General features: G+C 41.9%; 1 protein-coding gene across 1 annotated transcript in view; it reads right to left on the bottom strand.

Moving 5' to 3' along the window:
- Positions 1-785: 785 nt before the first annotated feature.
- LOC124719017 (transcriptional activator cubitus interruptus) overlaps positions 786-14,061 on the bottom strand; it is a 190,053-nt gene continuing 176,777 nt past the window's right edge. Inside the window, exons 15-17 of the mRNA XM_047244683.1 lie at positions 7,803-8,330; positions 5,908-6,375; positions 786-2,857 (exon numbers count right to left, since the gene is read on the bottom strand). Of these exons, the coding sequence (XP_047100639.1) occupies positions 2,384-2,857; positions 5,908-6,375; positions 7,803-8,330 (1,470 nt within the window). The 3' untranslated portion in view covers positions 786-2,383. The remainder of the gene's footprint in view (positions 2,858-5,907; positions 6,376-7,802; positions 8,331-14,061) is intronic.

The following is a 14,061-nucleotide window of genomic DNA, read 5'->3' as shown; positions in this document are numbered from 1 at the left end:
TTCCCACCTTTTTGCAGTTTCTAACAAGCTAATATCCAATAAAACAAACTGTTTCAATGATTTTCCTCATTACACTTAAACTCACTTGTGAATATGTAATTTTTTGATTACAATTTTACAAAAGTGTTAATATTAATAATAATGTAAGACAATTTGCTGATTGTAATTCTTTTTATGCAGAGGCTGGTGCAAGGGCAAGGAAGTTAGTAGGATAGAAATTGTGAATGGACAGCGGTAGATACTTGTTTTTCCGTTGAGAAATTGTTGGTTTGACAGAGTTTGAAACAAAAATGTACCATTCTTCAACCAGTTTATACAAAATTTGGATGCCATATTCAAAGTTGAGCGAATACCTACTTGAGCCGAAAGTTGGTGTTCTATTCCAGTTTCAATACAATCTGGACCTGTCAACAATGATAGTTAACAAGCCAATTTTATCACATAAGTGTTTATCAGTATTTTTGTACTCCTCTTGTCATAAATAAGGTGCAAAACAGGATTACATTCTTTAATTCAGTACACTGTTTCTGTTACATAAGTGACTATATAAAGGAGGAAATAGAGAGAGAGAGAGAGAGAGAGAGAGAGAGAGAGAGAGAGAGAGCGTGGGTGGGTGTGCACGAGAGAGAAAGAGAGGTAACAAATCAACGGTCCTTTAACCAAAATTTCATGTTATCAATGGCTACATTTCAGAGAGTTTGATGAAAATTGTCTCTGTTTTAATGTGGGTGCTAATAACCTAATTTCTTGAGTGCCCAAAATCACCAAATAATGAATCAGTAATATTGTAAAATGCATATCTTTATTTGCTTTCATAAAAAAACTGGCACATTGTATTAAAATTTACTTAGAAAACTGTACATATTTAAGTTACTCTGTGGTCAACACCTTTAAACTTCAACTTTATTTTTAAAAAAATATACAACACTTGAGTATCTCAGTGTGAATAGTGTGCCGTTTCTGTTCTCTTGATAACACTGACATCTTTAGATAACACACACACACACTCACACACACACACACACGACACACACACACACACACATACACACACACACTCTCTTGCTTGCGTAACAGCAGGAGCAGAAACAAATTTAAAAGCCAACCAGGTTATATAGTTTCATTGCAATAGTAGACCCTGCTTACATGAAAGAATGGTGGGAATAAAATCTTAAGGCATCTATGTAACAGGATAACATATACAACCCTGGCCTTTCCACTTTATTTGTTACCAAGTAGTTTCTTACGAATTTAATATAATATTCATTTTCAAAACACATATAAATTCACAGTTATCCACATTAAAAGGTATTAATGTAATTAACTAAATCATAGAAGAACACTGAATATTTTGTCAATATCTCTCTATTTTTAAATTGCCAAGGACTTACCTTCGGAGGAAAATAGTTCTGATAAACTAATTTTGCATCAGTTTGCTGTATGAATAACTTGTATTTTACTCCCAGGTGTGTCATTAAATAATTATAATAATAATAATAATAATAAACTGAATGAGGAATATCAAAACCAAATTGAAAAGCACATATAGTATTTTTAACTAATTTGACATACACGTTTAGCTTAAGGATTTCTGGCTTTATGCTGAAATAAAATTACACTTAGGTCACTAATCAGGTATAACAATCTCTTGAAACATTAAATCTAAAGTAAACAAACTGCAATGCTGCATGCATTTCAGAATTATTTTTATAATCGTTTACCAGTTAGGAAAAATATATTGCAATTTTAAATTACATCAACCGTATTGTCTCATTAGTGCTAGTGGCAGCAATTTTTAATGCAAAATTTGAGCATATGCTTCAAAGTTTATTTGGCTGCAACATACTTTGTACCAAGAATTAATAACCACAATTCAGTGAGGAGCATTTGCAATAGCCTAGTATTTTGGCTACAGGTTATTGTTCTCACAGTACAAGCCCTATTTCACTGTCAATGAAATGTTTATAATGTTCTATATTAAATAGTTCATGTTCACATCAATTTATAAACAACAGAAGGAGATGCACAAAGCACATTGTATCAATCTTACGGTTTAGGAGTGGATGTCAAATTTTAACACCGATACGTGTAAGTACAAATGTTTCCGATCATTGATCGCGATGTAACTTTTCCTACCAGCACAAATACAGGTGCATCGGTCATGTCTTTAGTAAATATACATTTCGTATTTGTTCTCACTCTGTGCAGTCATAAGAGCACTGCGATCAAAAGCAAAAGATGTGTGTCAAAAGCAATGTTTCAGCACAATTCACTCATTATCTCTCATAATATTCGAGGCATATTTTCAGCACCTCACGTTGCTACAAACTCGGTCACACTATGTCCTCGTATCAACAGGTTACACGGGACAAACGGAGCTGCGTCACTGTATCATCTGCAAAAACCTGTTCTCTTCCAGCAACGAAGTGAGTGACGAAGTGAGGTCATTGACGACCATGTTGGAGGTGGGTGGTGCAGGCTTGGCCGTTTCCTCCGGCACTACGGGGCCACCCTGGGGTGGCGCGGCAGGGGACGGGACGAGCTGCGTCGTACTGGAGACGACCCCGGCGTCTCCACCGCCCCCACCCCGGCCACCCCCGCCCCACGTCTGGCACTGCTGCACGTACTCGAGTGTACGCTGGTACGCCTCGTGGCGCATACCGCGGTACCCGGGGCTGGGTGCCCCCGGCGACGACTGGCTGATGTCGCGGCACTGGATCTCGCAGGGGGGTGCCGGAGGCTGGGGTGCGGGTGAAGCGTAGGAGGACGGCGCACAGCCGGCCGACCGGACAGAGCTCGGAGCAGGTGGGAATGCCGGACTCCGATGATGCTGCTGCTGCTGCTGCTGCTGCTGCAGGAGGAGAAACAGCTCGTGAGAACCAAATCGATGGTGAGAAAATACAAAAAACATTACCTCGAGGTCACCACCTCGAGCCACGGAGTTGAAATATTACCCTCTTAGATCTCCACTTTTAATGAAGAACCTGATACACTCCACAGTATAACCCTGTTTTTACATTCCAGCATTTCACGTGTGTTTTTGTCAGTGCTGACAGAAGTCCCTATTTTCTCAATACAATGTTTTCTCATCACTTGCAATTATGTGTTATAACACTTCCCGCATTTTGAGTTTCCTTTGATGTTATCACAACCTTTAAGATTGATTTTCACACAGATTTCTGCAAAAAGTGGATCATATTCCCACTCAAAGTCTGCCTTCAGACAAAGCGGAAAACGCGAGCTACACGCAAAGTTATTGAGCGTATAACACAGAGTTAGCGCAGTAAGTAAGATTTTCACTGACGGAATGTCGGTTCACGGCCGCCTGTATTCCAGGTCCACAGTGTTTCGAATGGTGGGAAAGAATTCTGAGTCACTGCCTCAGTGACAATCTGGTGACAAGAGACTCTAGTAATCAGCATCTTTCTGCTCACTGTATTGTATTATAACAGATTTAATTTAATTTGACAGTCATTTATACAAATAAATATCACTTTTAAAGACATCTGTCTCTATAATGGGTTTTCACAAATTGTTACTTCTGAGTGAAATACACGAATCCGTGCGAGGCATGCAGTCTTAGGTCAGTACAACCCAATGCTCTGTAACGTGATGGCAATTTCTACCTTCTGAAGTGAATCACCTCCTTGTCAGCAACAAGCTGTAGATTTTGTGTCTATTGCTCTCTGTTTACAAAGACTGCCAACTTTAATATTTGAACCCACATTTGTTGCAAGTTTTATCTATTGCGATTTTATAATGATTCTCAACAATAAGTCTCACATTAGAACACAGATATATTTTTAATGTGTTTTATTTACACCATTGGACATAACTGGGATGAAGAGGGAAGCCGGTGCAAATGTTTGGGTGTGTCAGCTCTCACCCAACCACTGGCTTTGTGATTATCACGAAGGCAGTGGCCGAGTGAGTGCCGACACACACAAAAGCGCATTTACTTTTTCATTCCGATCTTGTCCGACGGTGTAAATGAAACACAGAGGGAAAAGTACTTCGTGAAACCACATTAAAAAGATGTTCGTGATCAAATGCACAATTTATGATTGATATTCATTATAAAATAAAGGTAATTACAACTTTTAATACAATATTTGTTAAAACACTTAAGTTGGCAGTCTTCATAACAGAGAACAATAGCCACGACATCTACTGCTTGTCATGTTTCCTATAATATTTTACACTTTCCAGTTTTTTACACATATCTCGGTCAGTCAGCTGAAAAGTGTAAAATGCGGGTTTTATTGTACTTAGAATTCGTATATTATTGCCAATACTAACTATAAGTCACACACCAACTACAGGAGACAGCGAGCAGCAGGCTCACATTTAAAAGTAGACTAAACTGTGAGACAGGGTCCTTCTTCAGATTTAGAAATGCGTGCAAATACACACACTCATGTACACACATGCTCAGCACCATAACTAAATCATCTAAAATCACATCCATTTCAGATGTGAGCACAGTTCTGCCTGTTTGATTATTTAACATATTCCTAACATAATGCTGGTGGAACAGTACAGTCGCAGTTTATTTGTTTTGCCTACCGGCCATGGGTTTCAATAGACAGTACCACCCTCAGGCCATCCCCTGGCCACAGTCGTCATGCTCGCTTCCCAACTATTTGTGTGTCGACTGAATCTAATAAATCTAGCAAGCACGTCTCCGAATTGATTCGATGGCTTACTTTAATCTGGACTACTGGAGATCCCAAACACTAGAGCGACACTGAACAGTGGGTTCTCCAAGTGTTCTATATGTGACCTCCATTACAGATGAGCTTCACTTTCCTTAAATTCTCCCAATAAACCGAAGTCAACAATTCGCCTTTCCTACAACTGGCTGTACATCCTCATTCCACGTCACACCGCTTTGCAACGTTACGACTAGATATTTAACAGACCACTAATGCACGACTAATATTATATTTAAACACTACAGGTTGGCCTTTTTTACTCGTCTGCATTAACTTAAATTATTTAGAACAACTCACCTTCCATCACACCCAACCGAAATTCTAGGCACGCTAATGTGTATTATCCTGCATCCACTTAATGACAACGGTTTTCAGTGCATTACAGCAACATCGGCAAACAGTCACAGATTGTTGCTCATCCTATCTGCCACTTTCTTTATGTATTCAGAGTGAGTCAGGAGGAAAGGCACAGGCTTTGAGAGATAATAGTATTAGTGATTCTGAACAAAAAATTTCATACGGGCATACAGCCATTCCGAACAGTTTGCAAGATAGAGGACATTTAATGTACACTGTTACTTACTTTATCTCTTATTCTAACATTGTCATTATTTGCAACGTACCACAGTAGTATAGAGGAAATTGAGAAGAACAATTGATACAGGACACAAGTAGTCTACCAAATCGGAAATCTACTTCAAACTGGCCTACGAAAACTGCCTGAGCGCAGAGTGTGAGATTTTCGATATTCTCTCGTTCTCATCGTGAAAACTATTGGCTCTAGAGAAAAAATGAATAAGACTTTTTTGTACGTACTTAATGTAGTTTAATTTTTCACTGTTATACGTTTTCCCTGCAGGGTGTACATTTTGTGTTATTCGAGAAAAACACACAAAAGTGACATTATTTGTCATATCTCAGAAACCGTTCAGAATAGGGCATACGTCCATACCATTCCCTTCGTTGTGCAGGATCTTTAATACAGTCATCCCTCACATCACCTACCTCTCCTTCTGACACCCCGTACTGAGAACGAGAATGGTCCTATTGCATTTCCCTGACGGTGCCTTCTCCTTTGCCAAACAGTCACCGTCAGAGTTCTAATAATTAAAAAGTCAAACCAGTGATTCCTCAGCTCCCCTACAGCACGGCCGTAGGAGACACTGCGAGCAGGAGGGAGAGCGTAGCGTACCTGGCCGAGGCTCCTCTGTTGGAACTGGAGTGGGGCCGCGCCCTGCTGCGAGTAGCCGGACCAGCTGTCAGACGACTGCTGCACCTGCGGCAGCAGCTGCGGTGGCGGGTGGTGGGCCTGCCTGCAGCTGCCGCAGCACGGCGGCTGCGGCTGTGGTGGTTGGTGGGAGTGCGGCTGGTGCTGTGGTGGTGGCGGCGCACTGTACTGCTGCCGGTACGAACAAGGCACGTGGGTTCCCCCGTACTGAGAGTGGGGGTGGTACTGGGAGGCGGAACCCGCGGCTCCGTAGCTGCCGCAGGGGGCGGGGCCGGAGGCGGGCGGGGCCGCGGCGGTCGGCGGCACCCGCAGGGGCTGCGCCGCCCCCTGCTGCCACGCGCCAGGTCCCGGACCCGCGGGGGCGGCCGCGCCTGCGGCCGGGCTGGCCAGCGGCTGCTGGTCGAGTCCGCCCCCACTCTGATTCACCTGTGACTGCAGAAAGTGTCGTCGTATTAAGGAGAGGAATCGTTCCGGTGCTCGCAACTATTTTTTGCCGTGTCAGGTCTTTTGAGACTAGAAACGGTAAGAGGAAGAATTTTTGCCTTTGTATAGACCGCTTATGACAACAAAACGTGCTTCTAATGAGGGCAATTACAAGCCAAAACCTGTAATCTAAACATTTTGTTACAAAGATACCTCTACGATACGTGCGCAGTGTGACTTGCGAGTGACACTGTGTGAATCCTTAGGCACAGAACGAGAGACATTGTACTGAAGTGACCCATATACTAAATGACCTGATCCACATTTTGTCACACAATGCATATATTAATACAATGATTTGTTTATATCTAAAAACAAAGATGCCTCGACTGACATCTCTGCCCAAACTCTTTGCCTTTACATATGTCTGCTTGTGTCTGTATACGTGCAGATGGATATGTGTGTGTGTGCGAGTGTATACCTGTCCTTTTTTCCCCCTAAGGTAAGTCTTTCTGCTCCCAGGATTGGAATGACTCCTTACCCTCTCCCTTAAAACCCACATCCTTTCGTCTTTCCCTCTCCTTCCCTCTTTCCTGATGAAGCAACCATTGGTTGCGAAAGCTTGAATTTTGTGTGTGTGTGTGTTTGTTTGTGTGTCTATCAACATACCAATGCTTTTGTTTGGTAAGTTACATCATCTTTGTTTTTAGATATATTTTTCCCACGTGGAATGTTTCCCTCTATTATATTCAATGATTTGTTTATTTATTTATGTTTTTTACTCATAAATTTGAAGCCAATGTCTCCAACATACTTATTTATCTGATATGGAAGAATTTAAGTAATCAGTCATGTAAATACTAGTGTTTTTTTCCATTTACACATAACCTGTGAGGATGTCATATACCAGACAAAATCACATAATGTTATAATACTATAAGCAATATTTCATTAACCAAAACCTAAGGACTATGCATTGTTAACACTGTCTATTTTACAAATTTAAAATATAAATTTGGATGTCTTTCTGCTTTGAGCAATAAATTACCATGTACACCACAGAGCAATTGAATTAAAATGATTAATTTTTAACTGTAAATCTCCTAGAATTGTAATTTCAACAACAACTGTCAAATTTTGGCATCGTGTTAAAAATAATCGAGCACCCGAGGCACGAGGCACGGTACGGAGTCAATATGGGGGGAATAGCAGAGGAGTGTTAGTTTGGCACAGTCTTTGTAAATTTTGAGGGTGTTAATTTTTGTGAGGAAGTTTGATTAATGAAATGGAAGTGTTAAAATGAATAATTTGTTTAGGCAAAGTTCTACAGTAGTAGTTCCACAAGCGTACGAAACGAATCGTTACAGTACATAACTGAAATTTTAATTCGCTCACGGTACAATTTATAGTGTACGCGAAAGTGGGCCGTGACGTACCTGGTAGAGGTGTTGCTGCTGTTGGTGTGGGAACACGTGTTGCTGGTGCTGCTGTTGGTACCCCTGGACAGCCGGAGACGGGCTGCCGTGGCAGTGGTAGGCCCCGCCGCCGTGGCAGTAGTTGCCGTTCCCGCCGTACACCTTGTGCTGGTGGTGCTGACGGTAACAGCCGTAGCCGGCACCGCCGCCGGCATAGTCGTGCGCCTGCTGCCGGTGCGGCGACACGGGCGCGTGGTGGCACGGTACGCCTGCCGCGGCAGCGGAGCAGCCTCGGTGCTGGTGCTGCTGCGGCTGCACCGCAGGGAGTTGGTGCGCGGGTCCGCCGCAGGTGCCGTAGTGGTGCGGGGGTGCTGCGGCTCCCGCCTGCTGCGGCGACGGCGGGACGTAGCCACCGCAGGGCTGCGCGGGGGGCGGGAGCTGCGGCGGCGGGTCCTGCTGCTGCCGGTAGCTGGCGGTGTCGGCGGCGGTCGGTGCCGGCGCCGCCGCAGGGAGCCGGGGGCTCTGAGCGTCCTTCGAGTTGTCCGCCACCTGGAAGGTGTCGGCGGTTGAAGTTGCGGTGCAGTTGACACTCGCGACCTTTCTGGCCACCGTCGTCACCGTCTTCAAAAGTTAAATCTATTGACTGTCCGGTAGCCGACAAGTTTACTTTCTGAAGAAAATAGAGGTGACACCTGTCAGCCCCTCGAACTCTTTCAACACACTCAGTTATCCGTTCGGTGTGTTCTGTGAACCCCGTCACGAAGAAGAACCTTCTGTGATGTGGAATAAGTCAAGGTGTAATTTAACGATAAGACAGAGACGTTAAATAAATGTATTACATGTACTGCATCGACAATAAGCTATCACTCTGCTGCTTAATGCTAATCACACTTAAATTGGATAAATTTAACTGAGTAAATTAAACAACGGGAATTCCAGGACGGAATAACAACAATGTGAATTAGGTTACGTTGCAACCCACCACATACATATGGCAGTGCACAGTAAAAAGTATATTTAGAGGAAGACTGTTCAACATTAGTTTAGTTGAAACTTCCTGGCAGATTAAAACTGTGTGCCGGACCTAGACTCAAACTCGGGACCTTTGCCTTTCGCGGGCAAGTGCTCTACCAACTGAGCTACCTTAGCACGACTCGCGACCCGCCCTCACTGCTGCAGAGTCAAAATCTCATTCTGGAAACATCCCCCAGGCTGTGGCTAAGCCATGTCTCTGCTATATCCTTTCTTTCAGGAGTGCTAGTTCTGCAAGGTTCGCGGGAGGGCTTCTGTAAAGTTTGGAAGGTAGGAGACGAGGTACTGGCAGAAGTAAAGCTGTGAGGACCGGGCGTGAGTCGTGCTTCGGTAGCTCAGTTGGTAGAGCACTTGCCCCCAAAAGGCAAAGGTCCCGAGTTCGAGTCTCAGTCCGGCACACCGTTTTAATGTGCCAGAAGTTTCATATCAGCGCACACTCCACTGTAGAGTGAAAATTTCATTATTAGTTTAGTTGTTGGACGAAGTCCATTGTGGCCACTGTCATCTCTAGACCAAGCTGAATTATTAAGACGAGACTGGATATTGTGTTCCTTACATTTAAATATAAAAATGCAGAAAATCTTTACCTTTGATAGGAGTGTTGTTATTTATAAGGAACCATTAGCTTATTTATGAACTACATCGAGCATATTTACTTATTTATTTATTTAATTAGTTATACTTGGCAACATTTGAAAAGGGCTATCAGTAAAATTTCTGTGCGACCAAAAATCTAATGATTTTTGGCGCACACCAGCTTGACAAAAATAATAACACTTCTGCTTTAAACAGAATACTTCAATGAAATCACATCTACTTACATCATAGGCCAATGGTTTGTAGATGAACATAACAATCAAGAAGAAATCAATGTTAAACAGTAGCAGGCACGGTGAACATTGCTCACATGCTAGTTCGACTTTTAAAGTCGTAGTTGTGGCCTTTTTGGCTTCCTGCAAAAAGTCTTGAGAAAATGTTTTGTCACAACAGGGACCAGAACTCCTGGTCTTCAAAAAAGAAATAGTGATTCACTGGAAACGGATGATCTGAACTCTGTTCTATTTTTCTTCACAAGGCTGAAAACACATTCACATTCTGCATTGCTATGGGGTATGGTTAGAATACATAGCATTGCTCTAGAAATTTGGCTATACTTAAGAAATTCCCCCTCCATGAACCATGGGTTTTGCCGTTGGTGGGGAGGCTTGCGTGCCTCAGCGATACAGATAGCCGTACCGTAGGTGCAACCACAACGGAGGGGTATCTGTTGAGAGGCCAGACAAACGTGTGGTTCCTGAAGAGGGGCAGCAGCCTTTTCAATAGTTGCAGGGGCAACAGTCTGGATGATTGACTGATCCGGCCCTGTAACAATAACCAAAACGGCCTTGCTGTTGTGGTACTGCGAACGGCTGAAAGCAAGGGAAAACTACAGCCGTAATTTTTCCCGAGGGCATGCAGCTTTACTGTATGGCTAAATGATGATGGCGTCCTCTTGGGTAAAATATTCCGGAGGAAAAATAGTCCCCCATTCGGATCTCTGGGTGAGAACTACTCAGGAGGACATCGTTATCAGGAGAAAGAAAACTGGCGTTCTACGGATCGGAGCGTGAAATGTCAGATCCCGTAATCAGGCAGGTAGGTTAAAAATTTAAAAAGGGAAATGGATAGGTTAATGTTATATATAATGGGAATTAGTGAAGTTCGGTGGCAGGTGGAACAAGACTTTTGGTCAGGTGAATACAAGGTCATAAATACAAAATCAAATAGGGGTAATGCAGGAGTAGGTTTAATAATGAATAAAAAAATAGGAGTATGGGTAAGCTACTACAAACAGCGTAGTGAATGCATTATTGTGGCCAAGATAGACATGAAGCCCATGCCTAGTACAGTAGTACAAGTTTATATGTCAACTAGCTCTGCAGATGATGAAGAAATTGATGAAATGTATGATGAGATAAAAGAAATTACTCAGGTAGTGAAGGGAGATGAAAATTTAAGTCATGGGTGACTGGAATTCGACAGTAGGGAAAAGAAGAGAAAGAAGCGTAGCAGGTGAATACGGATTGGGGGTAAGAAATGAAAGAGGAAGCCATCTGGTAGAATTCTGCACAGAGCATATCTTAATCATAGCTAACACTTGGTTCAAGAATCACGAAAGAAGGTTGTATACATGGAAGAATCCAGGAGAAACTACAAGGTATCATATAGATTACAATTTAAAACCTGGTTCCTAAATCTCTGTCTTACTATTATAATTATAAGACTTTTCCAGGGGCAGATGTGGACTCTGACCACAATCTATTGGTTATGAACCGTAGATTAAAACTGAAGAAACTGCAAAAAGGTGGGAATTTAAGGAGATGGGACCTGGATAAACTGACTAAACCAGAGGTTGTACACAGTTTCAGGGAGGGCGTAAGGGAACAATTGACAGGAATGGGGGAAAGAAATACAGTAGAAGAAGAATGGGTAGCTCTGAGGGATGAAGTAGTGAAGGCAGCTGAGGAGGCTGGAAGAAATCCTTGGGTAACAGAAGAAATAATGAATTTAATTGATAAAAGGAGAAAATATAAAAATGCAGTAAACCTGTTCCCCTACCGGGCGCGTCCCCAGGTGGCGGATAGGGGAAAGCTCTACAGATATGTAGGGTAGGTGGGAAATAAAATACCACCCGTGGACCAACACAGGACCAGAAATCCAAAGGCGACTGTCTCACATTGGGCGGTCTTTGGTCAGCATCTGTTCCCCAGGTTAGGGGCGGCTGGGAAAAACCTCCAGGGCTAACAACCGTGGTTGTAAATTTGTGGCTCGAAGAGTCACCCCTTACATAATACTATCAATCATGGAAGAGTGTAATGTGAAACAAATTACCCCAGGTGGACAATCCACCGCACCAAGGTGTGCAAGCAGACTATCGGATTCTGGGGAGTCTGCAGCATTGCACAGAGATGAATCGGGACATGATAAGACATAAAGCAAATTGAAATGTAAAAAAACAAGTTACATAGCTACTTTCAATGTAAACTCTCTTTTAAAAACAGAAAATTAAAACATCTTACAGATACCCTCAAACATCATAGAATACTCATAACATCACTACAAGAAACTCGATACATAGATGAAAACAATTTTGATTCCGGAGGTTTCAGAATATACAAAGGAAAGGTAGGCAAAAGAATAATGAAAAACACACCCCACCTCGGAACGGGCTTTATAATAGATAAAAGTATTTTAGACTCCATTATCAGCTTTCAATCACAATCGGAAAGACTCTCCACACTCACTTTTAAATCTGCTAATAGAGTATACACAATTGTGAATGCACATGCCCCCATAAATGAAGACAATAGGAAAAATAAGGAAAAGGTGGAACGTTTTTGGGAACAACTAGATGACGCGGTGCAAAAGATCCCAGACAAACACAACATCATACTTACTGGGGACTTCAATGCTCAAGTAGGAAAAGAGAAGAAATACAAAAATATTGTTGGAAACTACCCAGCGCACAATAGAACTAACCAAAATGGAGTCAGATTAGTAGAACTCTGCCAAGCGCATGGCTTGATCCTGAAATCCACAGCCTTTAAGAGACTACCCAGAAAACAGAAGACATGGACCTCACCAAACCCACACTTGGGTGAATTTCAACTTGATCATGTGGCGATAAAATGGAAACACCATACAGAAATACAAAATGTCAAAGTACTCAGAGGAGGAAACTTGGATTCTGATCACTATCTCAAAATTATCCCCAAAAGGAAAGATAGAAACAGTAAACCCAAAAGCAGAAGATACGATCCAGAAAAGATAATGAATTCGAAGGAGTTTCCCCTCGCGACTCAAGATATAAGGAACCAAAATTGGGATCAAATGAAGGAAAGCCTACTAACCAAAGCTGAACAAATAGCACCTATAACCAAAATCAAAAAACACGCATGGTGGACAGAGGAATGTGACAAACTTATTGAGCAAAGAAAGAAAGCATGGCAACAGATGCAATCTCAGAAAAATGAATATAATAGGCAAAATTTCCTGAGTGTAAGAAAACTAGTGAGTAAAAACCTCAAAAGAATTAAAAAAGCACAAGAAGATCAACTCCTTTTGCAGATCAACGAAGACTTCAACAAAAACAAGACTAGGAGCTTTTACAGAACTTTTAAACAAAAAATAACCAAGTACAGCCCACCGACACTCCAATTACAAGATAAAAATGGTAATATTGCACACAACAACAGGGATAATTGCAAAATTTTGAGGGAATATTTCAGAAACCTTCTCAACTGTAAAGAACCAATTGAAAAAATGGATTTCAGCAACTCAACTTCAACAAGTCCTAACTCAGAACCACCCACCGTCGAGGAACTACAATCAATCATTTTGAATCTCAAAAACTATAAGGCTTCGGGAGAGAACCAAATTACAGCTGAACTGTGGAAAAATGTCAATAGAAATGCCATAGAATCTCTCCCAAACATATTTGAAGAAATATGGAAAACAGAAAGAATTCCGGATGAATGGAAGATGGCCCCTCATTCACCCAATTCATAAGAGGGGATCCAGAACAGACCCCAACAATTACAGAGGGATTTCGCTCCTTGACGTAACATACAAAATACTGTCTAAAGTCCTTTTGAACAGAGCAGAACCCCAGCTAGATTGTCAACTTGGAGAATACCAGGCAGGCTTCAGAAAGGGAAGATCCTGCCCAGAACAAATTCTAAACCTCAAAAATCTTATGGCCTACCAAAAATCGAGAGCAAAAGCGTATGTCATCACATTCATTGACTTTCAAAAGGCGTACGACTCCATAGACAGGGAATCTCTAATCTCCATATTAAAAGAATTGAACCTAGACAATAAAACTACAAACCTAATTAGAGAAACCATCACCAACACATACTCCAAAATTAAATTTATGGGAGAACTCTCAGACCTATTTGAGATAAAAACTGGAGTACGACAAGGTGATGGACTCTCTCCATTGTTATTTAACTGTGCCCTAGAAAAAATAGTAAGAGAATGGAACAAGAAAATCAATAGTGGAATCCGACTAGGAACAAAAAACAAAGGCATCAAGGTTAATTGCCTAGCATTTGCAGATGATATGGCCCTACTAGCTGAAACATGGGAAGAAGCCAAAGAACAGATCCTCGAATTACAGAAACAAGCAGAGAAAATAGGCCTTAAAATTTCTTTTGAAAAAACCAAAATAATCACAAATATAAAAAAGCCAATGAAATATCTTAAA

This window comes from Schistocerca piceifrons, chromosome 10 (genome assembly GCF_021461385.2).
Source record: "Schistocerca piceifrons isolate TAMUIC-IGC-003096 chromosome 10, iqSchPice1.1, whole genome shotgun sequence".
Lineage (NCBI taxonomy): Eukaryota > Metazoa > Arthropoda > Insecta > Orthoptera > Acrididae > Schistocerca > Schistocerca piceifrons.
The sequence above is the reverse complement of the archived record's forward strand: the minus strand, read 5'-3'. Positions and strand labels throughout refer to the sequence as shown.